This window comes from Lingula anatina, chromosome 5 (genome assembly GCF_051362555.1).
Source record: "Lingula anatina isolate TDL-2025a chromosome 5, LinAna3.0, whole genome shotgun sequence".
NCBI lineage: Eukaryota > Metazoa > Brachiopoda > Lingulata > Lingulida > Lingulidae > Lingula > Lingula anatina.
In genome coordinates, this window is record NC_141771.1 from 15,167,734 (window position 1) to 15,190,766 (window position 23,033).

General features: G+C 38.2%; 2 protein-coding genes across 14 annotated transcripts in view; one reads left to right on the forward strand and one right to left on the reverse strand.

Annotated features, from left to right (window-relative positions):
- LOC106179399 (corticotropin-releasing hormone receptor 1) overlaps positions 1 to 12,288 on the forward strand; it is a 53,684-nt gene extending 41,396 nt beyond the window's left edge. For 8 of the 9 annotated variants that reach the window (XR_015334496.1, XR_015334495.1, XR_015334497.1 and 5 more), the window contains 11 exons: positions 404 to 593; positions 4,293 to 4,400; positions 4,946 to 5,073; positions 5,296 to 5,411; positions 6,224 to 6,365; positions 6,787 to 6,943; positions 7,214 to 7,344; positions 7,638 to 7,723; positions 8,168 to 8,342; positions 8,793 to 9,727; positions 10,061 to 12,288. Coding sequence is in view for 1 of the 9 variants with exons in the window: in XM_013563012.3 (XP_013418466.1) it covers positions 425 to 593; positions 4,293 to 4,400; positions 4,946 to 5,073; positions 5,296 to 5,411; positions 6,224 to 6,365; positions 6,787 to 6,943; positions 7,214 to 7,344; positions 7,638 to 7,723; positions 8,168 to 8,342; positions 8,793 to 8,906; positions 10,061 to 10,207 (1,473 nt within the window). In the remaining 8 variants the exon portion in view is untranslated. The remainder of the gene's footprint in view (positions 1 to 403; positions 594 to 4,292; positions 4,401 to 4,945; positions 5,074 to 5,295; positions 5,412 to 6,223; positions 6,366 to 6,786; positions 6,944 to 7,213; positions 7,345 to 7,637; positions 7,724 to 8,167; positions 8,343 to 8,792; positions 9,728 to 10,060) is intronic. The other variant, XM_013563012.3, reaches the window with a different exon arrangement.
- Positions 12,283 to 23,033, reverse strand: part of LOC106179577 (calcitonin gene-related peptide type 1 receptor) — a 60,370-nt gene continuing 49,619 nt past the window's right edge. For 4 of the 5 annotated variants that reach the window (XM_087012993.1, XM_087012996.1, XM_087012995.1 and 1 more), the window contains 10 exons: positions 22,307 to 22,398; positions 20,930 to 21,056; positions 20,300 to 20,453; positions 19,917 to 19,983; positions 19,255 to 19,318; positions 18,875 to 18,960; positions 15,853 to 15,985; positions 15,477 to 15,518; positions 14,897 to 15,158; positions 12,283 to 13,358 (listed from right to left, as the gene is read on the reverse strand). In XM_087012993.1, the coding sequence (XP_086869119.1) occupies positions 14,937 to 15,158; positions 15,477 to 15,518; positions 15,853 to 15,985; positions 18,875 to 18,960; positions 19,255 to 19,318; positions 19,917 to 19,983; positions 20,300 to 20,453; positions 20,930 to 21,056; positions 22,307 to 22,398 (987 nt within the window). In that variant the 3' untranslated portion in view covers positions 12,283 to 13,358; positions 14,897 to 14,936. The remainder of the gene's footprint in view (positions 13,359 to 14,896; positions 15,159 to 15,476; positions 15,519 to 15,852; positions 15,986 to 18,874; positions 18,961 to 19,254; positions 19,319 to 19,916; positions 19,984 to 20,299; positions 20,454 to 20,929; positions 21,057 to 22,306; positions 22,399 to 23,033) is intronic. The other variant, XM_087012997.1, reaches the window with a different exon arrangement.

The window sequence follows — 23,033 nt, forward strand, 5'->3', positions numbered from 1 at the left end:
AAGCGAAATAGACAGACCGCGAAAGTTATAATTAGAACCGTTGCGGTTTAAAAGAGGTTGATATTTGATGCAAGATTTTTTTGCCAGGAGATGAGGAAAAAACAATAAAGAAAATATAATGTGTGTTGAGAATTGTGTCACCCATATAGTTGAAGAGTTTCAGTTGTGAGATGTAAAACTTCAGAAGTGAACGATTGCACAAGTTCATTATATCTTGAGAGAGAGAGAGAGAGAGAGAGAGAGAGAGAGAGAGAGAACAAAGGCATATACCGGTAGCATAGAGTTACTGATATTTGAATAATAAAGGGGTAGTATTGTTTTAAATGTTTTAGAAACCTTTGCAGACAAATGCCTAATATATATATATTTTTTTTTTCAATATTTTTTTCATTTTTTTACCCAGGTTTGAACTCACTGTGTCCAGATGGTCAACAAGATGCCTAGCGACCACCAGAATGACGGGCCTGTCAACGTGGCGCATAATTTGACGCTCATGTCAAACTTCGAATCGTGGCAGAGGCGCATCTTGGTAGATTTGACGCCAGAGGGCCGGGAGTGCATGATATCATTTTGGAATCTTCCCACACCAAAATGTAAGTTACATTTTCTGACCCGTAAGTTTTTATATGTACTTTAGAACCCTAAATCAAAAGAAACATTACATTTCACAATTTCTGTGACGAGGATCGGCTGATTCTGGTCCTTCAGATTAGAGCGCTTTTACATTTTTACCCATATCAATAGTTCATTGTCGCACACACATGAGTTATGAAAGATGCCTTACGGATGTTCTAAGCTCATCGTTCATAACTTATGTATTTGGGATAAAAGCGCTCTTAAAAAGCTGCCTGCACATCCAGTAATAAGAATACATTATATTTTATCACAGCTGTTTAAAACTGTCACCTGTCTTTCGCCGAAAATAACTCGCCCTGGATGCGACCCGTTCAACCCCAGAGCTATGAATAACCTTAATGGAATAAAAATAAGGAAAACAACCGGCTTAATGATATTCAATTAGCTCGTCGCCAGGGCGTGAATACATCAAAAAACACTAATATAGGCGCAAAGTCCTCTTTCTTGTAGAAGGTGTAAGTGCCAAATTATATCATTGAATGTCATCTACTCCTTGATCATCGCTGATAAAAGAACACACACTTGTTTGCTCTATTAAAAAAGGTTCCTTTACTCAAAACGTCTTTATTCGATGCATTCATGCCATTTGAAACTTGAAATGATGACACGCAGCGCACAAAAATGCGATAAAACGGATAAAACGAGGTGCAAATTATGTTTTCCTTTTTAAAATCTATTATTATTATTATTGTTGTTAATATCATTATTGTTGTTGTTGTTGTTGTCGTTGGTTTGATTACTATTATTCCTTCTAAATATAATCCTATGTACATCATGGCGAGATTCAGCTGCTCTCTATCAGACAGACTTCCCGTATGTTACATGACAAACGTCTACCTCACCTCGGGAGGCGTTGAAGAGCACCTGTTTGTTATAACTTATGGTAGCTCACATCAAAGGGAAACTCACGCCTAATTAGTGTAACGGAACTTACTCTATCACTCCTACCGTTGAAATGAATGATGAGCTTCAAGATCACCTAGAATGAACTTGGTATTTTTGTCGTGTTTGAAGGGGTTTATAACTTTATCTGATCTAATATCAGTGAAGGCCGTTTTTTGAAAGTATTACGCAAGAGTTTGGCGTCTAAGGAACGGAGTCAAGTTCTTCCCCTCTTCCTGAATGTATTTTTGGGTTAAGCGTGTGAGGATACAAAATGTACATGTTCACTACCCTGTATCTTGCAATTAGAAGAAGAGATCCTTTACTCGTTACATGCTGGCGAACTAATATATATTGATTGTGCGATACCCATCACTAGAAATGGATATTTTAGACTAAAATTTAGGTTGGCTGTTTCGAACCTGTCTAAATATACATATATAGACAGAAATGGGTGTATATCTTGCCACCTGTCGATAAATCAAATGTCGCTTCTCATTTTTTAAACTGACAAATTGAAGACTATAGGCCAAAGATACATTTAAACTACGAACACTTAGACGGTTTTCAGCAATCACATAAAATGCAGGTAAACGCCAAAAAAAACACGTGTTCCACAAAACTCAACCATGTTCCGAGAAATTCAATTGCTCTAAAAGTTTATTACCAATAATATGAAACCAGTCTTGGCTCAGTCAGTGTACAAGGAATCCCGCAGGTTTTACGTGTATATTGGCATAAGGGAAATGGAAACAGTGTCTGATAGAAACCAGGGTTATTGCAGGTGCCCCCTATTTACCCCACAGGGTGCCTCACATTGACTGGGTCCCCATACCTAGATTGATCTAACAGGATCGATCCATCTCCGAGGGGTTTCTAGCTAGATTACTTTTAGCTTAAACCGCTTAGATGTTTGGCATGCCTACTGAAGCTGCTAAACAATAATTTTTTACCCCCTGGCAGCTTCAGTAGGCGTGAAAGGCATAAAAACCGCTTAAATTGATTGCAATTTAGCGAGAATCCCCTTGGAGATAGATCGATCCACAGTTAGTACGATAAGGTCTGGGAATGGTGCCACTGACTGAGGGTTCCAGAGGGTTGCACACTGATGGCCAAGGTTGCCGAAAGGAACAGGATAGCTATCCCTTCCCCCCACAGGGTGACCCGCATTGACGACGGGGTCCTGGGGTGGTGGTTATGAAATGAGTTGTCAAGTTCCAACAGGGTTTGAAAGAAAGCAGACGTATTGAGCGGCCAGATAAAACCATCGCACTAGCTGGATCGATCCAAGTCCTCTGGAGATTCTCCTTAAGTGCAATCACTGTGATCAGTTCTCTCTGCCCACAACATTTTGTTGAATCGAATATGACCGTGGCTAAACTTGACCCAATTTTGTTACCATTTTATTATATTGTACTGTATTGTATTTGATCTTTTTTTCATTTTGCCATATATGATAACAATCGGGGTTTATTCGATTCTGCCATTTTTCGCTGTGAGCTCTTACACCGGTTTGCTCATCGTTAGCGTGGACCAACTGTGGCGTTACGACCCTGTTGACACGCTCTACCCCTCCTCCCCAGCTTTAAACAGCGTTTTAAATTCACGGGCTAGGTTCCTTAACGTCACTTTCAATCGTAATGTTGCCTTAATGCGGTGCAAATCCGAGACCTCGACGCGTTTGGAGCTTTAACTGAACATTTTCCCGAATGTTGTTTAATGTCAGCTAATGATTTACTTGGGTTTAAAGAAACGGATTGACATTCCACATGGAAATGCAAATAACACGTGTGAACACGATAGGGTGAATGTCCCCCCATAAGTTATTAAAGGGGTAAATTTTTCTTTTTTTTTTCAGTCTGATAAAAAAGTTTTATCTCAGATTCGTTATTCTACAGGGGATTTTGTAAAGTTGCAATCTTATAATACAGTGATACATACATTTGAAAGCGTCAAGCTACTTTCGCTGACAAGTACGAATTCAAAGAAAATTATATCATATGATAATAATAACTTATTTAGAAAAACAGCAAACCATAGGTTAAACTTCTACATGACTGTGATAAGAGACTAACGCGTCCAAAACAATAAGAACATAAATAGTCAAGAACTGTTTATTCAAAATATAGAGAATGATAACGCTGTAGCTCGATACAAAAACACTCACAAGTCCAAGAATATATACAGCAACCGGAAGTTTTTAGGGCATATTTCTAGTCAACGTCTTTAACAAACTTTAGTCAGGTGACATATGTTAAACACATACAACTAAATATGTAATATCACTTTTCACTACCCTTTTGCCTTTCAACCAACTGAGAATTACGAGAAATGGAGGTTTTTTCCGGACAGATGGTCGGTCAGTTTTGAGCTGCCCTCAAATCTTGAGAATGAGTGATACAGAAGGTGTGAACATTCCCGAGTTTTCATCTTCGTTTCAAATGTAAAAATAGCCTTATCAAAGGGTCATCGCGTGGTTAAAGAGTTTGTGGGTAGGCTTTTTGGCCTCTCCTGTCAGATGGAGAATGTATGTGTACCAGTACATGCATCAACAGCTGATTAAAAGTGCATATATAAAATTTTGCTCTTTGCTCTTTTCACCACCTGTACTAGAAAATGCGCTTTTAGATGTGCACTTTATAGAAATCGAAATAATAGTAATAGTAAAGTAATAGTAGTACTATGCACATACTTGAAAAATACATGTCAGATTTAAAAGGGTGAATATTGCAACATTTACAACAATTTTTGTGATGACTGCATTACTGTTTCAGATAAGCACTGCAATGCCACGTGGGATAACTACTACTGTTGGCCAGTGACAGAAGCGAACAAAACGGTGTACAACCCGTGTCCATTCGTATTTGCCCATGATAATGACGGTAGGTTGCTACCACATCTCTCTTGCTCTCTCTCACTCTCTCTCTCTCTCTCACACACACACACACACACACACACACGTTTGCACTCACACAGACACACATCAACACGCACGCAGGTTCACAGACACACACTACCGCGCACACAGGCACACGCACAAACATACGCGCGCTCGCACGCGCAGTTCAACTTGATGTCAAAAGTCGACAATAAACCAAACATTAAAATTGTGCTAGTTGTGAGCTGCGCATCCGTGTGCATCGACCTGTACTATTTCGTACGTGTAGTTACTTTTTGTGAACAACTCCTAAAAATTTAAACAGCTATTCAATCATATTCCAATTTAATGCATTCATATGTTTACAAGTCGCCATAATCACAATTGGTTCTTCTTCTTCTTATTATTTTTATTATGATGATAATGATGATAAGTAGTAGTACATGGAGGAGGAGGAGGAGGAGTAGTAGTAGTAGTAGTAGTAGTAGTAGTAGTAACAATAAAATAGTAGCGTCATCTTAAAAACTTATTTGTCTTCTGGTATTTCAGTCCAGCGTTATGGTCATCGTTTCTGTAACGCAGATGGTCAGTGGGCACACGGGAACTGGACAAACTACACCGCGTGCCTTGACCAGGACCTTATTAACAAGTTCTACGGGCCAACATCGCCAACACAGGTGATTTTCTTTGCTTCCAAAATACTAACCTTTCGTTATATTTATAGGATATTGAATGTGGTGTGCATTTTAGGAAGAATGCAAATGGTTTATGATGGCCACATGATTTGAGAATATTTGATGTATATGATTTGAGAACACAAATGGAGATAAATATTATAGAAATAATGTGGATCAATAGTGAAATTTATATATCTATTCATTTTGTGTAATTGTTTACAGCTAGTAGACGAGAGTGAGTTGATGACGGCGATCGTTCTCCGGGACATCTATTTCTACGGAAGCATCGTGTCGTTACTACTCTTGATGATCACGTGGGTTATATTCCAATTTTTCAAGTAAGTGATCTAACGGCGTTACGTTTAAGAATTTGAGTATTTTAAGGGGAGAGTAATATGGTGCACACGTTTGTTCCACCGTTAAGCTGTTTGTATTTGTCATACTGATTGTTTACCTAGCATGCATTCTTATTATTATCTTTATTATCATTATTACTGTTATTTATTTATCTATTTGTTTATTTGTTTATTTATTTTTACGGGACTCAGGTTGCAGTATATTTCAAGTGTAAAAGACGATGTAACTAGATTTGAATGTCACTCTTTTCTTAGTATTAGAACTCCCTGTCCTTACATCTTGCATTCACCTCTCATTCACTAAGTACAAATGGCACAGACGAGTTCTGGTATCAATTTGTGGAGAGACACGAAAAAGGTTTGATTCAACCGCTCGGTACCAGAGACCGAAGTCGGTATTTTAGTCTCGGTAACCCACAAGTTTGTATTCTAGTGCTCGGTAAACCACATCAGATGACAACTTATGTAGCTACTACGTCCACGGCCACTTCATTTGCCACCCATCCTCTATGCCACAACCATTTTAATTTGTTGATGATGGTGATATATAGTTGGTGGAATATGTATATTATAAAACAAACTGTACTACTTTTTTTCGTGATCTATCTCTTAGGGAATTCCTTTTTGTATTTCCCACAGCGTTGTTTCAGCCCTCTACATGAATTTATTTCTCACCGTCTGTCTTCCTGCAGAACTATCTGTCTGTCTGTCTGTCTGTCTGCCCATCTGTCTACCTATTTGAAACATTTAACCATTGATTATATATTTATTTTTCATTCATTTATTTATTTCAGATCGCTCCAGTGCAGTCGTATATCAGTTCACAAGAACCTCGTGGTCTCCTTCATAATCCGTTATTTGATCGTGTTCGTGATGTTTGAGCCTTACATTACGTCAGCTGATGACCTGGATACGAAGGGCACGTACCGCCAAGTGGTGAGTATGTTATAATAATAATAATAATAATAATAATAATAATAATAATAATAATAATAATAAACAGTTTTAATTTACTTGGATCGGTAACCATTTTACGGCAGTGTAATTACCAGCACATACTGTGAGACAACGTAGTCAATAAAATAATAATAATAACAATAATATGATTATATTAATAAAATACATAAATGTTGGTATTGCTTATTGATTTTTATAATTTTTAACAAACTGGGAGTGTACTTTTTTAAATGTGAAATAAATCATGCGTTGTGAGGTTTTGAGTCAAATAATTAAATTGCTCCATAGTGGTCCACAGGGAGGGTAGACAGGGGGAATGCATAAACCTCATGCTCCTTCGTCTTCTGCCCTACCGATACACGCTTTAAGTTAAATCATTGACTTTGTCTTTTTTTGCCAGGAGTGGCTATGCAAATTAATCCAAGCGTTGCTTCAGTACTCCGTCATGGCCAACATATTCTGGATGTTTGTGGAGGGGTTGTTCCTGCACAACAGAATAGCCATATCAGTCTTCAGTACGGAGACCCCGTTTCTGTTGTACTATTTTATTGGTTGGGGTAGGTAATTTTGCTTGATTGTTTATGTATTAATTTCAATATTTATGTTTTTTGTAATTTTATTAACATGCGCGTTGCTGTAATGAATAATACTTGCCCTTTTTCATCTTAATCACATGTTCCAGTTAGCTTAATAAAATCGTAATATGAGAAAGACCTAAATGCACCCCAACATATGATCCCGAACAGAGAGAGAGAGAGAAAGAGAGAGAGTATCAGATACATGTATGCCAGACACTTGTATCATTCTTAATGTACACATCTCTTCAGGTTTGCCTGGTCTGTTCGTGATGGTCTGGGCGATATGTATGAAATTCAAGCACCCCGACAAATGCTGGGACAACTACGCCGGACACCCTCTCTTCTGGATAATAGCAGCTCCCAGTATTGCAGCCATTGTGGTGAGTTCTTTTACGTCCCTTTTCGTTATCAGTATCGAAATATTTAAACTGGCTCTTACATGTATGTGACTTTGATGCCCTTGGCATACCTATGCTTATCAAAATGATATAAGTTGTCACAACCATTTTGTTATCGCATTTATTTGCAAATAGAGCACAATCCATGACAGTGTGTTTAGCTCATCTAACGCAATTGAGTATAATGGCGTGTGCGCATTATATTGTATGGAACATCTGTTTCGCAGTGCGTATGTTTGCTGAATATAATATATAAATGTTTTTTTCTATTCTAGATCAATTTGTTCTTTTTGATCAAGATCATCTGCATTTTAGTCACAAAACTCACTGCTAACAATACGGTAGAAACCAACCAAGTTCGGTAAGTGTGAGAATTGGATGCTAATAATTTAAAGTTGTGTTTCTTAAACGATTAAATTGATTTATGTTTAGTGGTTGTCATATTTATGCCATTATTTATTTATTTACAAAGACAGTGTGGTGCTTTCGAGATAAGCCTCTATCTGTCCACTAACTCCATCCACTTGATGTCTATATCCCGCCGAGCATTCATAGAACATAGATGATGAATTGCTAAAAATTAAACAAAGCCGTTGATAATATTTCGGTTTGATTATTATATACTCTGGTTATTGGGAATCAATACTGAAGTCACTGTCGTAAAATGGTCCTTTTTTTGTGTTGATGTGCCAATTGTTTGAGTACGCATTGATCGATTTAACGGGCTCTACTCTTCACATCATCAAAACATTCTATGGTTAAAATATTGGATTTCAATTTTTTATTTTCATTTTCATGTTTAAAGGAAAGCATTAAAGGCCATCCTCGTGTTGTTCCCACTCCTTGGGATTACCTACCTTCTGTACGTGCTCCCCTCCAACGACAAGATATCCAAAGCCGCTTACCACATCGTAAATGCCATATTACAGTCCTCCCAGGGCATATTCGTGTCAATCATCTACTGTTTCTTAAATGGAGAGGTAAGGCAAAAAAGAGATGCAAATTTTCAATGATCATATAATAATACTAATAATAATAATAATAATAATGAATCATTCTTTAAACAGTTTCGGAGACAGGGACTTCACCATGACCTTATGCCCATTAAACAGTCAAAACCGTCAATATCTGGTGGGGTGGGGATGTTGCTGAGAATAGGACATTACTTTGAAAAGAAAGCATTGTTTCTTGTCTGCTTTTGTATGTTTGCGCCGATGCAGATTTTTAAATTCCTTTTGACAGTGTAATTGCATAAGCATTTAGGCTGTATTGCACCTGCACATCAATTAATAATATAGGCATGTACATGTACCGGTACTACCAGTACATCCTGCTTTTGAAAACCACAATTAACAAATCAAGAGAAAATCATCCGTCCCTTTTGGAACGAGCAAGGTCTTTTACATTCATATTCATTTTTCTCTTTCTAGGTGCAGGCCGCCATTAAGAAGAAATGGCAACGCTATCAATTACAGAAATTTGGCAGTGTCAGAGGAAAGAGGCGGACATCACGGACGTCCTCGTTCTTCCTTTCACAAACAGAGGTATTTGTTATGCTCACGCTTGGAGGAAAATACGTTACACGGCGTCTTACTCAGAAGGAGACACACAAATATAGAAACTCACAAGCTAACAGTGAAAGTGACTGTAGCTTGCAACCGAGAGAAGTTTTAATTGCATGTCGGGATATGCCGGTTTTCGAACCCGAGGCTTACGTTTAGATCACGTGGTTTTGTTGTAAATTAAATGCTGATATTTTTCATCAGTGCGTTTTCGGACATGTGTGCCTGCATTTAGAAATGGGTGTATTTGTGAGGAAAAAGTTAACAAAGGTTTCAAAAACACGGAGTGGGAGAATTCTGCATGATTATATTAGCGTGTCGAAAGGATTCTTTTAAGAAGGTTTAGCAGCAATACTAGTAAGTCCTCGTCTCTTAGAGTAACACGTAGCAGATAATTCGTAGGCCTACTAGGGAAAAGGAATAGTGGAGAAGATAGTTCTTGCATGGGTAGTGGAGAAAACGGTTCACGCTTGAGTCCATTAGAGCGCATGGTAAATTAAAACTAATACTGCGCATGCGTCGACAGACCTAATACCACAAGGGCATGGTAGAGTTTAGAGTCCGACTAACCCACGAATGCATGTAGCTTTAAACTGCACTAACATTTGTCGTCTCCTTCATCCAAGTCCTCACCCCGAACTCAACGCCTTCGAAGAGGTGACTCGGCAGCTACGTCATCAATGACGTCATCGCTGACGTCATCCACGCCTAAACTGTGCCGATACGCATCCATTAATATTGAGCATGACGCCAACGCACCTGCACCCACACATGTCTGACGTCACGTCCTGTCTGTGTCGTAGGTATGGTATATTTGCTACGCTTGCACAGCCCATTGCTTACTATTTGCGCCACATGTACATGTATGTGTCGAGTATGTATCCCCTATGCTATCGTATATATGTTTGATAACGAGCTTAATAACGTAATATACTTCACAATATGTACTCGTATATTGCTTTCTTTCTCTCTCACGCGCATTCTATTTGACAATGTTATCATATACCTACGCATTTGCAATAAACTCTAACAGCTGTTATATACATTAAGGCCTGCTTAACCTCCACGAGATGAATTTCTTTTAGAAGCACAATGTTACTGTTTACAAACTATGCATATTTTCTCTTTTTTTACAGAATTCCAACACACAACAGAATAAGTTGCTTAGCAACGGCGGTTGCTGCGAGAACGGCATGACTAGATTGCAAAAGATTAACTCGGATCACAAGCTTTTGAATGTGGAACCGTGCATAAAAGAGAAAGAGATGTTGGAAGCATTATAAGAACCTGTGGTCACTTGAGCAGTGGTCATCGCATGTGTTGGAATTTACGGGTATATGAATGAACATCGACGCTTTCTGCGATGGGGCATGAGGTTTCGAATTAATACGTGACGATAGGATTTGAGTGATTAATTTTTCAATCACTGTACAGCGGAATGCAGCTGAAGTTCTCGAACAGCATCTTTCTGATTCACAAGAATGCTTCAATCTGTATGTTGAAAGAAAAAGGAAAAGAAAAAGTGGAGATTAAAGAAAGATTAATTAGGAATGAAACACGATTACGTCATGGTAGTCTGGTGCAATGTCGTTACGTCACATTGTGTCTGACGTCACATATCATGAGCGATTTGCAGAATGTAGTTGAATCTTGTTGAAGAGATGGATCCATCCTGGTATCATTACCCAGCTGGACACAGACGAGAAGAATGTAAAAAAAAGAAAAGAAAAGAGATCGACGTACCAGAAGCAGTGACACGTCTCTCGAAGTTTTTGTTCTGGAATATCAAGTGATTGAAAAGTGTTTGAACTGTTCGACAATCGGATTAACTGGCCATTCAGCTGACGCGTGCCGGTCACGTGTCTTGCGATTAGAGTCTTCGTCCATACACAGTCAATGCATTGTTTTCCACAGCAGAGATCGACGCCTTGAAATGTTGAAAATGTGCGAAGCTTGGTCCTTTATGTATACTTTGTATAGGGGGCTATCAATTAATGTGATAACGGGGTCGCCGTTGTATCATGAAATTCGGTCGTTATACAATACAATATAATTCATCCCCGGTGTTGTAATTTTGAAATAACTTGTCGTTGTTATTATTATTATTATTATTATTATTATTATTATTATGTACGTCTCGTTGCCGCGATTATATATACACGTATAAGTAATATATCCAGTCAAATGCATGTACCGGTAGTCATATTGTTATATTGGTAGAGTATCGTCTACATGTATTGTATATTTATAAATGCATTCGTTACAGTTGTAATATTATTATGTGTTATGTTGCCCATACCTGCCACAAGGCATATGGGGGAAATATGTTTATTACATATAATCGGTCGATTCTGCACAAATTAGTTATGTTGTCTGAATGTTTTATTAAGATAAAACGGGCTAATTATGTTAACAGTAGCTGACGACTTCTTATTGTGGTGTAATTTCGCCAGATCTGCACTGCAAATGTGTTTATTTTTAATGTGAGTCAAGGTAAAGCCGATCCCACGTAAACATCAGACTTGAAGATGCTTAACCACGTTTTATAACCACCATAGCACCATTCGGGAGACCCCGTCCGATTCCGTTTCCGTAATCCCACGGAAAGCGTAGCCGGGATTAGCCGAATTTGACCGACTTCCAGCACAGACGGTGCATTTTGAGATGACTTGCCGAGCTGCATTTAATTCCGAATAAACTTAGTAGAAACTGGATCAGCTTGCTTCTGTGACATTCCATTCCTAGTTTTCTTATTGATTATCAATTTAATATGCTGCCTTTGCATATTGTTATCATTATAAGCATATACATATTCTGTTACATAGGGAAATGTGTGTTATGTTAGCATGCAATATGTCACCTACAGGACACGGCAAGCCATGTCTTGCATGTGATTTGTCAAACGTAAAACTAAGAAACGTGACCAAGGTTAAATTGTACATGCAGTACATGTACATGTTTATGCAGAAGAAAGGATGAGCAATTAGTATAATAAAGCGGCTCACTTACGTGAGGACTAAAGCTACAAACTGTATCGTGTGCCGCAGTGTTGTCAAAAGGAATCGAGTTATATTGCATGCAGATGGATTTGATGTACTTTATATATTGTTTAAACAAAAGCATGCACAGAAGTGTTAAATGTGTACTTTAGCACACCGATCTACACATAAAAAAGCTGCAAATTGCTTTTAGTTTTGTTTTGATTTTTTAAATGTGTAATATAACTATGGTGCTAAAACTTTTTATACACTCAGTATATGCAGATACCGTTATTCAAGTTCAAGCAGAGGAGAAAAGCTACTGTATGAGTAAACTCCATCGTTTCTTGAAATTTTAATATAATAAAATATAACCACAATAAAAACGTGTTCCTTTTATTGATTTTCTTTAATAATTGGAAAAAGCCTATACAAATAACAAAACGTGGCACCGTTATTTTGTGCTTTAGGACTTGCCATCGCCATATGAGGCATTCTCTGCTCGCAGTTTTGAAAACACAAACTTCCATCCACGATAAATACAAATATAAACAATATTCAAAACATAACTGTTTCCTTTTGAAGGAATCCTTCGTGGTGCACGTGAATATGTAATTTAATTACACGAAATACATGTGCCTATACAGCCTGATGTCACATGGCATCCTGATATCAATGTTTCATTTGAAACACATATCACATCGCATATGAAGGTCTCGTTTAAGTCGGACATTAGCCTGTAATGCACTTTTTACTGAGGTCCCGTTCCCTATATGACGAAAAAGAACGGTAAACGCATATAACGGACGAATTGTCGGCCCAGTGTAGCACGTTGGATGCGAGGTCTACCAAAAATATACAAGTACAGTACAATATACCGTAATTAATAAACACTTAAGTTAATATAAGTTTCGGTTCACTACCAAGTTGAGCTGCAGCCCGACAGAACCGCTATTCAAATATGGCGCACACTTGAAAACATGCCGCGCAATACCATTATGTATTTCCCGCCTCCCGCTGGCGCCGTCCCTGCAGGGATTACGCGACATGCGTTCAAGTGGTTCGCGAGATATTTGAGCCGCGTCTAGTTAGGGAAGCCTCAACTTGGGTGTGCTCAAAGCCTACAATTATGTTAATGCTGATTATTCACCATTAGTGAATTAATTTTTTCATCGTTATATTAACAGTCATTCTCCCGACAAATAAATAACGTTGGACAAAAGCTTGACGATATTAAATATATATAAAATAAAATAAATACACCCGCTCTTTGTATTCTTGACTGATTAAGTCGTGGCGATATCGTTTCATTGCCTGCAAAGCATGGTGCATCAACATATGCTGTTTGCTAGCAAAATACTTGTGGCTTTTCTTGTCTCCCATGTTGACGAACTCGCCATCTATGGTAGCTTCATGCGTTGTTATGCAGGGTTGACATTTCCACAGCGGTAGTGGGCTGAAATGATAACACAGAAATGATGGCAAAGAAAACAACGTTATTTTGAGAACAATTAGTTGCCGGTTAAGAATGTCATTTACAAGACAAAACAAAAAATATCTGCCTTAGAAAATGTGATCATTATAAGATGACTCGTAATTAACTCGTATTAGTCGATTAGTGAAAAGATGTAATTAAATTCAAGTTTTGCTTATTTTATATCCGATAAAGATAAATTTGATTACAGCCTACAGCCGCATTCAGAACAGTGAGCTAACTAGTTCGCAGGTCAAATATGGCCCACCCACTTGAATACTTCCCCACGAGGAATCTATTCAGCGGTTATTAGCGGATAAGACGCCATATTTCACCCGCGGAATACCGGTAGATAGCCCACTGTTCTGAATGCTACCTAAATCAGTAGGTTGTTAAAAAATTGATCACAGACTGTTTTAGTAAAATATTAACGTTATTAGCCTTATGTTTTGTTGTCAGATGTATAGTGCCGAGTGTCACTATTTCAGCGCGCACGCACCAACACACTTACACACAAACACACGGTCGCAAAATATTTGTTTTAGTTTCGAACGCAGCAAAAGACAAGAACGGAAGCGGGTCGACGACGCAGATTGCTCGATGCACGTAACTTTTTCATAAGTCGCAAGAGAAGCGTAAGGGTTGCTAACAAATCATGGCATATATCGATGTGCAAAGCATATTTGTGACTAATTTTACCCCAATGCCGAGTACGTCATATATAACAGTTAAATACCCAAAACGATACAGTATAGGTGCATATGAGGCAAAAGCAATACCATGTAGAGAACAGGGCCCATGTAACTCAAAAGCATCGCGCATTGCGACCGAGAGCAAGCTTCTCGATTCCATAACTCGCCCATACTCGCCCCATATAATATACATTAGCCTCTATGTGGTATCGCTATTCGCAATACGCGATGCTTTCGAACTACGGGGCCCTGGTTTTCTTGGTTTGCCTCCATGCAGAGGATACACAACACCGTAACCAAGACAATAAGTAGAACTGAAATGTGTTATACATGTATAAATGAAACCAATCTAAATCTTATTGACCACCACCAAAAATCAATAAAAATATTTCGAGTTGTTTGCGAGATTACAGACAAAAGAACTGGTCCGAAAATACTTGATGAATGTTAAATTTCTACAGAAGCACTGGTGAAAATAAATACTAATAATTCTAAATCTACATAAAAAGAATAAATAACAAAAATTAATAAATAAATAAAAACAAACAAACAAATAAAAACAAACAAACAAACAAAAACTTTGGGTTTACTAGCCAGTACAATGTACATGTATACTGAATACAGGTATCTTTTGGCAACGTCAAGTACTATTATATGTTCAAACATTACCTTCCATCTGCTGGACATTTTTCAGAGTCCGGATAACAACAGAAAAGGAAAACATTAACACAGTAACGACGAAAAAATAAAAATAAAATAAATACGTAATTACACAAAAAAGACAAAAAAGAAAGACATAAATAACAGCACATATGACGAGACCCACACCTTCTCATAGACTGTAATACACCACGGTACAAAGAGCCGCTCAGAGGCATTCGCAAGTGCTGTGCTGCTCGCTGTGGCTGGGGCTGGGGTGTAATGTGGCCACGGTGGATCGTTTGTGTTTGAGCTTAGAGGAGGAAGCGTGTGCGGTTACCTCGGCACTGGTGTAGTACGTGCTGCTCGGGCGCCGTGGGGAGCTGCTGGAGTCCTGTGAACCCCGCATCAGTTTGTACTGCTCCCACTTCCGGCGGAGCACCGTAAGGACCTTGAAACAGATGTTATAAATAGCCATTGAACTGCCCTTAATGTAAAACTAATAATAATAATAATAATAATAATAATAATAATAATAATAATAATAATAGAACACGTCCAGGCGCTAGTAAGCGTGGCACGTTATCTGTTTGAAAGGGGTACTTTTTGCCATAGCAGTATACATGACGTGAATTGTTAAGGCATTAATATTGAAAACAATAAGATTAAAAAGTAAACGCTCAAGGGGTGATTTACCTTTTTGGCAAACAGATAAGGCGTTTCAGTAAAATGGTTTTTATACCAAAAGCTAATAAAACAACTGAATTACCTCGCTGTTCAAGAAGCAATAAATTAGTGCCACGAAGAAACCCTGAAAAAGGAAAGAGCTGTCGCTTAACTGCATATACATGGCATGCATATGTAAAGTTAACGCTTTAGATGCAGTCGAAGCAAAAACCTTGTATAATGTTTATCCAAGGACCTGAGTTTTAAAAAAGTCACCAAATCCACCCAAAAATCGGCATCAATATGGACCGATGTGGATCTTACCCAACTAAGTTCCCTTTCCAACAAATTTAACCTAATTATCATAGCCGCATTTTTAAATCCAACGTCGAAGGACTTAAAGCAAATTATCACCATGTTTGCTTCAATGATTTCTTCATTTATAATAAAGTGACGTCACACACAGTTTTTGGGCTTACCTGGAATGATGTCACAAATGCTGACGCAATCAAGTAGTACGTTTTAGTGTGGCTGTCTGAAGGGGTGAAAGGGAACAGAACGAACTGTAGTCCCAGCAGAGGTATCAGGATCAACGTAGCTCTCACCGCTTTTCTGAAACAAAACACGGACAAAAATATGACTTGTGCTATCACGTCATTCAAATGTTTCACGTTTTAGAATATTGCAATAAGACGCATCTACTTTTTCTGCTTTCAGCGGTTAGGCCTACAGTGATGAGAACATTCGAAAATCCAGACACCCTATCTTATGTGAGTAATTTTATTTTATTTTTTAGTTTTTCTTAAAAAAACGATGCGATTGATTAGAACGAAACACGTGCAATAGCTGTACATGTGCATGCCTATCAAAGTGATCTTTTTATGCTTGCATTAGATTAAGTTGGGGGTCAGTTTACATCGGCAGGTCACAGTTATCAAGAGTGTATGGTTATTATTAACGTAATTCATATCCAAAGCATCAAAGGAATAAAGAAAGGTTGGGAAAACCCGGGATGAGCATTTCATTTTTTTTAAATCTTATTCTTGTACGGGGAAAATTGGAGAAATTGGGGAAGACTGGAGGATACTCCGAATATTTGGGTGAACCATCTGGGAATTCAACCGCTGTATGGGCGTGGTGGTCGATTAGAATAATAAGGGGAACGGGTACGTTGATATCACTAGACACAAACCGGTAGTCTGAGCAATGGACGTTACAACACGTATCCCTGGTTTTCCTACAGACGTTACCATCATATTTGTATATCGTGTAGAGATTCGTCACAAGAATTAAAACACGTTCATAGTAAGAAAACGAAGCAATGGGCCTTGTGTCATTAATTTCGCAACCACTATATCACAGGGAAGAAGAAAATCCGCGTTGATAGGTCTTCTTTGTTGTCTTGGGTCAGTGACACGCGATTACTATTCACCGCCCGACTTATTACAACATGCACGGGGTTAATTACCACTAAAAGAAAAAAGTGTGGGCGTGGCACATAAAGCGCACGTCGCAAGAATTGACTTAATACACGGGTACATTTTCCAAACAATGACAATTTGTGAAAGGCGTCAGATGGCAAATTATAGAAAATAAGGAAGACAGCAAGTCGAATCATCTATGGAACAGATTGTAAGGCACTTATAGAAGAGCAACAAGTCAAGTTTCCAGGGTAGTCGCAAATCGTCATCAAACAAACTTATGTTTTGGACAGCCTTCGTTCCAGTCAACCCAGAACGAGGCTACATGTACGTGCGTCTTGTCGAACATTGTCATCAGAATAGCTTCTTGTCTGCAAGGCAACCTGGAAATATTTATTCAATGGAGGGTCAGTGACATGGACAACGATGCAGACACGAAATCCTGGCCGTTCGCATCATGTTGGAGAAGGACAGTGAGGGCATCTCTAAAGCATGGAGGGGGGGGGGGCTGCAATACGAGAGCTGCAGCAACAAGGGAACTCCTATATGGACTGGCCTGAAACATGCTCGGAATGAGCAGTGAACGAGAAGCAATCTTCAATACAAAACATTATACATATCCAGCAGGCAATGACTGACGAGTGAAACAGGCTCCCAATGCAAGCGTCACAGTATCTAGAGACCAAGTTGCTGGATGCGACGTGATGCAGTGGTTCAAAGTCAGGTAGGTAAGTACACCACTATTGATCTCCTCATAATTAGCCTACTGTTTCGTATCTGAACCCACTTTTATTGGAATCAATTCAAAAATGATGTAAATATATCAACTTTTGATAAAAATATTTAGTGAGCGTGAAAAGAAAAGGCACAGCCCCACTGACATTGCCAATAATGACCATTAAAGTACGGGGTATACCGTGCAGCGTGACAGGAATAGTTGTGCGGTAGAAACCGTAGTCCGTTCCTGTACAGGAGACCTTCGTCCCTTAAACTAACCCCAATACTCGGACTAACACTAGCCTGGTGTAATCATGTTGGAACCCCAGACCCCCTCCCCTAAATTTGCCACTGATTCCTGTCACACCGATACAACACGATTTAACCTCAAAACTTCAAATATGTATTGCGATCTTTTTTTTTTTTAATTAATTATTTAATATTTAATAATTAAAATTATTCGAAATATACTAGTACCACTGTTATAAAAGCATGGTATATCATTTTTTAGTCCGAGATATATATATGTATACATAATGGGATCGTTAGGCACAGGCAGATACCTGTAACGAAACAAATGTGTTGTTCTCGTTAAACTGATTCCTTTTTATTTTACTCGTGGGTATCATTCGACTCTCGTTTGGTCTAGACTCAATAAAAAACACTCGTTAACCGTGTTTATCTCTTCAGTATATGTAATGCTAATTGAGATATCGACTGACGGTTAGTAATCGCTGCCAAAAAGACTGGAAACAATGTCTAACTCCGCTAAGCCTTCTCGCAAATTGCAACAACCTTCCGCCCTTGCACAGTATTAACGGATTGTTCTAACTGCGCGTTCGTCTTTTTAAACTAATTCGAACATACTGCAGTCACTTTGTATCAATCAATCGACCCTGTTATACGTGCCGACACGCACAAGAGCTTAGAGAAGAGCCTAAAACTGATTGCGTGTGAATCTTCAGCCTGCTTTTTTGCAATATTTGAGCCTATAGCTATCACCGCCCTTAAATTATGAGATACAAACGTGTAAATCCCTATGGCTTTTGGATTAAGATGTTGGGGAATATGTCTCTCCGCTCAAAACGTTGAGGGTTGTCTAAACTACCATAAACTAATGATTAAGTCCCGAGCGTGTTGACGACATCTGTAATAGTGGAACATGTCAAAGATCTCTCAAATACATCATTAAGCATAATCTTGTTGTCTCAGATGAGCTTATTTTGAATTTTGTGAGGGATTGATTGGCACTATGCAGTTTTCATGGCGACGATTATAATAGCAATCGATTGTCAACAGATTCTTGATATAATGTGCGTCACCAACAGACGTCATGAAATAATGACGTCATCAAGTATCTCACCTGCCTTGATTGGTGTCAGGGGAGTTTACAGCTCTCAGTTTCGTCATCAGCACTCGCACTATGTTACACAAGAATGCCAAGTTAAGCTGAAATTAATGTATTTATAATTAATTCTCAGGGCCAATTTAAACAAAACATACTCTGCTTTGTCTATTTTTTGTCTAAATATACGAATAATTTACGGATAAACGCAAACAAATGTAGTAACAGTAAAATAAAAGCGATTTTGAACACACGAGAGACGGGTCTTTACAATAACGGAGTCTTTCATTTTATTCTTCAGATTCCCAAGAAATGATTTTAAATGACATGATTGTTTTTCTTAAAATTAACCAAATCGATTATAAATGGCATTCACAAAGATTGCAGTGAGTACTTACTAACAAGGAAAATGCCACCGTTCCATTGAGAATCCAAAAATATGGACTGTTAATTATCCAACATCTATCAGAAAAAAAAAAAAAAAAACATATAAAGACTGAATTACATAAAGGAAATTAATTTCCATTAGATATTGATTTGAAATTCACAGACCATTTGCATTAAATAATGCACTGGTTTTTGACGCCAAGATCGAAATAATGTTGGACCTGGATCCGAAGGCTTGAACAATATGCCTGCCAGAAAATCAATGTTATATTGCAGTTCAAATCAGATGACGATGAGAATGCAAGTCAACAAATATGTCAAAAAGAAAAAAGGAAATGGACAAATGCGTCAAAAAAAAAAAAAAAAAAAAAAAAGGAAATGGATAAATGCATAAAAAACAAGGTATCCTTCATTGTTACCTTTATTTGAACTATTATCCTAGTCAATCTCAAATCACCTTTTAGTAAGGGAGTAGTTTTTCACAATCTTGATGATCGATTAAAGTGACTGGTTACGTCCCCACTGCTAATATATCAGCTTATACAAATGATCAAACTTTAAAAGTACCGGTATATGCAGTATGGTGGTACATTAATACATGTATAATATGCATTCACTAATGCCCACATGGACGGGAACATTTTTTCCACATGTACATGTACACTGTACTTACTCGTGGGTAGCGTCCCGCAAAATACCACGTATAGAGGCGTATATGAAAGTGATGACCGCGGGTAAACCTGTGGAAATTAATTAATTAATTAATGAAGTAAATATAGATGATATATATAAACACATTCTACAAAGATGATTGTGATAAACTAAGTATGAAATGTCCAAAAAAATCACGAAAACTGGTCATGGCGTCGTATTCATGCATTCTCACCCACAATATAAGAACAATCATCACTGTTACATGTACGTTACACCTAAACACTTACGACTGACGTCACAAGCACTTGCGCGTCATATAGGCCTAAACCAGCGACACGAAATCACTGCTATCGCCATTACGTCACATATCAATACGAACTAACTGACGTCACAATAACCTACCCCATCCTATGACGCAACAACATATGAGCAACGCTTTCCCGGTGGTGAACGCGACCACTATGATTGTGTGTAGATACAGCCCTTCACAAAACATCCAGAAGTAGTTACACACTGTGAGATACTGCACAAGGACGTGCAGACCCTGGCACCAAAACTAAAATACAGAATATGTGCGGTTACTGCATGTATTCGTGGCCGTCTACATGTAGCTATGGGTGAAACTCGCTTGCTTGGACGTGCGTATTTGAACAATGGCTATGTTTAAAAAACGTCCATCGTGCATTAATATCTACAGTATCTATCTATCTGTCTATCTATCTACTGTATCTATATTTCAGCCAGTAAATGATAAATCAGGTGCTGATGCCGAAAAAAAAACGGACTTTTAATTTATTTCTATTACCAATGTGACCTGTCTCATGCCCAAAAATGACACTTATTTACTGAAGCTGAGAGGGTGTGGGAGCAGTGTCTTGGTGTAATTATTTTCTTAGAATAAAAATTATGTGCTTATTCATCGATGTAATAAATAAATAAATAAATAAATAAATAAATTGATTTATATATACTAGTAAGTTAAATAATTAACAGTTTATGGATTTATTAAGGTACACGATGCGGGACTCTCACCGGGTTAGACACTATCACATCGTGATCTAGGGGCACCTTCAGGTAGTAAATGATCCAACCAACGCCCGTTAACACGTAGGACACGAAGAGATTCTTATGTATTGTAATCCTGTCGCAGTGAAGCTGCCTGGAATTAAAAATAATAATTAAATTAAATTGGTGTAGGGGCTGGGGATCTGGGAGAGAGTGGTAGGGTTCACGTCGATTCTTCCTGATTGACCTTTCAATAATGTAGTTACTGTTTCTAGCGACAATAAAAAAATGAGCAAAATGTATAGAGATGAAAACTGCATGAATAAATAAAACGGCTGTCTTGAATCCGAAGATAAGATTGACTGTTTCCTATTATATTGACATCTGTGGCAACGGCTTATTGCATTAATGATCAAAGCAATTGGCAAAGATTTCATGTAAAATGACATGCTTTTAAATCTCCTACCCCTACGGTTTAATCGTGTCGTTGGTCGCTTTTTTACCTTTGTCGTCAAAACAGTCGCACACATTTAAAAGTCATTTTGTAAATTGCAGTACTAACCTATGACTCGTATCTAAAGTGCCGCGTTTCAGTTGCAACTGAATGCAATGTATATCGGGTAGATACACATTCTTAACATTTTCCAAACATGATTCTTACATAACAGCACAACCCCTCATAGATTTTTCTCTGCATGTGGCAAGGATAAAACCCCGCCCTGACACATAAACAAGCAAAAAATTCCCCATTAAATGGTCATACGATACTCTGTCTTCCATGGGCTCACTGACAGTTCTTGTATCGTCTTGTCGTCAAGTGCAATTTAGCAAGTATTTCAAAGCAAGCGTTGTTATTCGGTTAAATCATTGGCGGAGATAATTACAGAAGGGCTGTTCTGTTGAGGAAGGCAAAGATCATCATGCATTGATAGCCTTAATGCCTTCGCAACAAATCAACAACTGTACAATCACGAGTTCATCCAACCTACTGAAAATAGAGTAAATTGTTGGACCATGATCGCCAATGCCTGCACCAGGCCTGACACATGATGATGATCAATGGCGGATTTGGGGGGGAAAAATTATATCACACCAATATTCCCCTCTTGAAATTAGAATTTTGGCTAGCTAAACCATAGTTCTAAACCGTTCCAAAGGGCACTGTTCGCTACCCAAAACACCCAAAAAAGTTCGGCGTCGTTGAGCAGGACTCGAACCCCACACCAAGGGGGCGATGGTCAGCTTTGCATCCGAGGCATGTCATTCCGGACCCCCCCCCCCTTTCAAATAATCCTGGATCCGCCCCTGACGATGATGATGATGATAATTTTTGTTGATATACTTATATATATATATATATATATATATATATATATATATATATATATATATATATATACTTACTTGAAAGCAAAGAAAATGACCAAAGAGATGAGTATGGCCAGCGTGGATACACCATACCCGGCTAGATACACGTACACTGCGCTTTTGTTTTCCTGAAAATAAGTAAATGACAAGGTGAACGCAATTACTAAAGGAATGTGCCAATGCCTGAATATTTGTTTTTATACTGAACGTGCTTTTTAAAGTGTATACATCAACCTAGGGTGTCAAATTTGTTTTCTACCAGAGGAACCACGACCAACCGTCGCGCATCCGTTGTGAAAATCGTTTGACTACTGAAACATCAATACCGGGCAGGCCGTCGCTATGCACTAAACTTCATTTCGTTAAATTCAGTTTTGTGATTGTGAAATGATTATTTAACTACATACTTTTATCGTGTTAAGTAATTATATGATTGTATCATCAGCGACGTGTGAGTGTTTTGTCTTGGTCTACCAATGAATAAGTAGGGCTATTTTATTCAGAAGCAAAAGGGTAAGCTGAATAACGAGTACATACGCGTGCATGTACGTGCTTGTGTGCGTTAAGGGAGGATGTATTGTGTGTGCGCGTGTCCGCGTGCCTGCACATGTCGTGTGTTTGTGTGTATTTTGTGAGTGCGTTTTTATGCATGCGATAACTAAACGACTATAAAAAATCTACAAATGCAAAATATATTGTATGACATTTTCATTTCCCAAAATCAGTGTGAACCTGGCGGAAATTCAATTTTTTCGTAAATTAG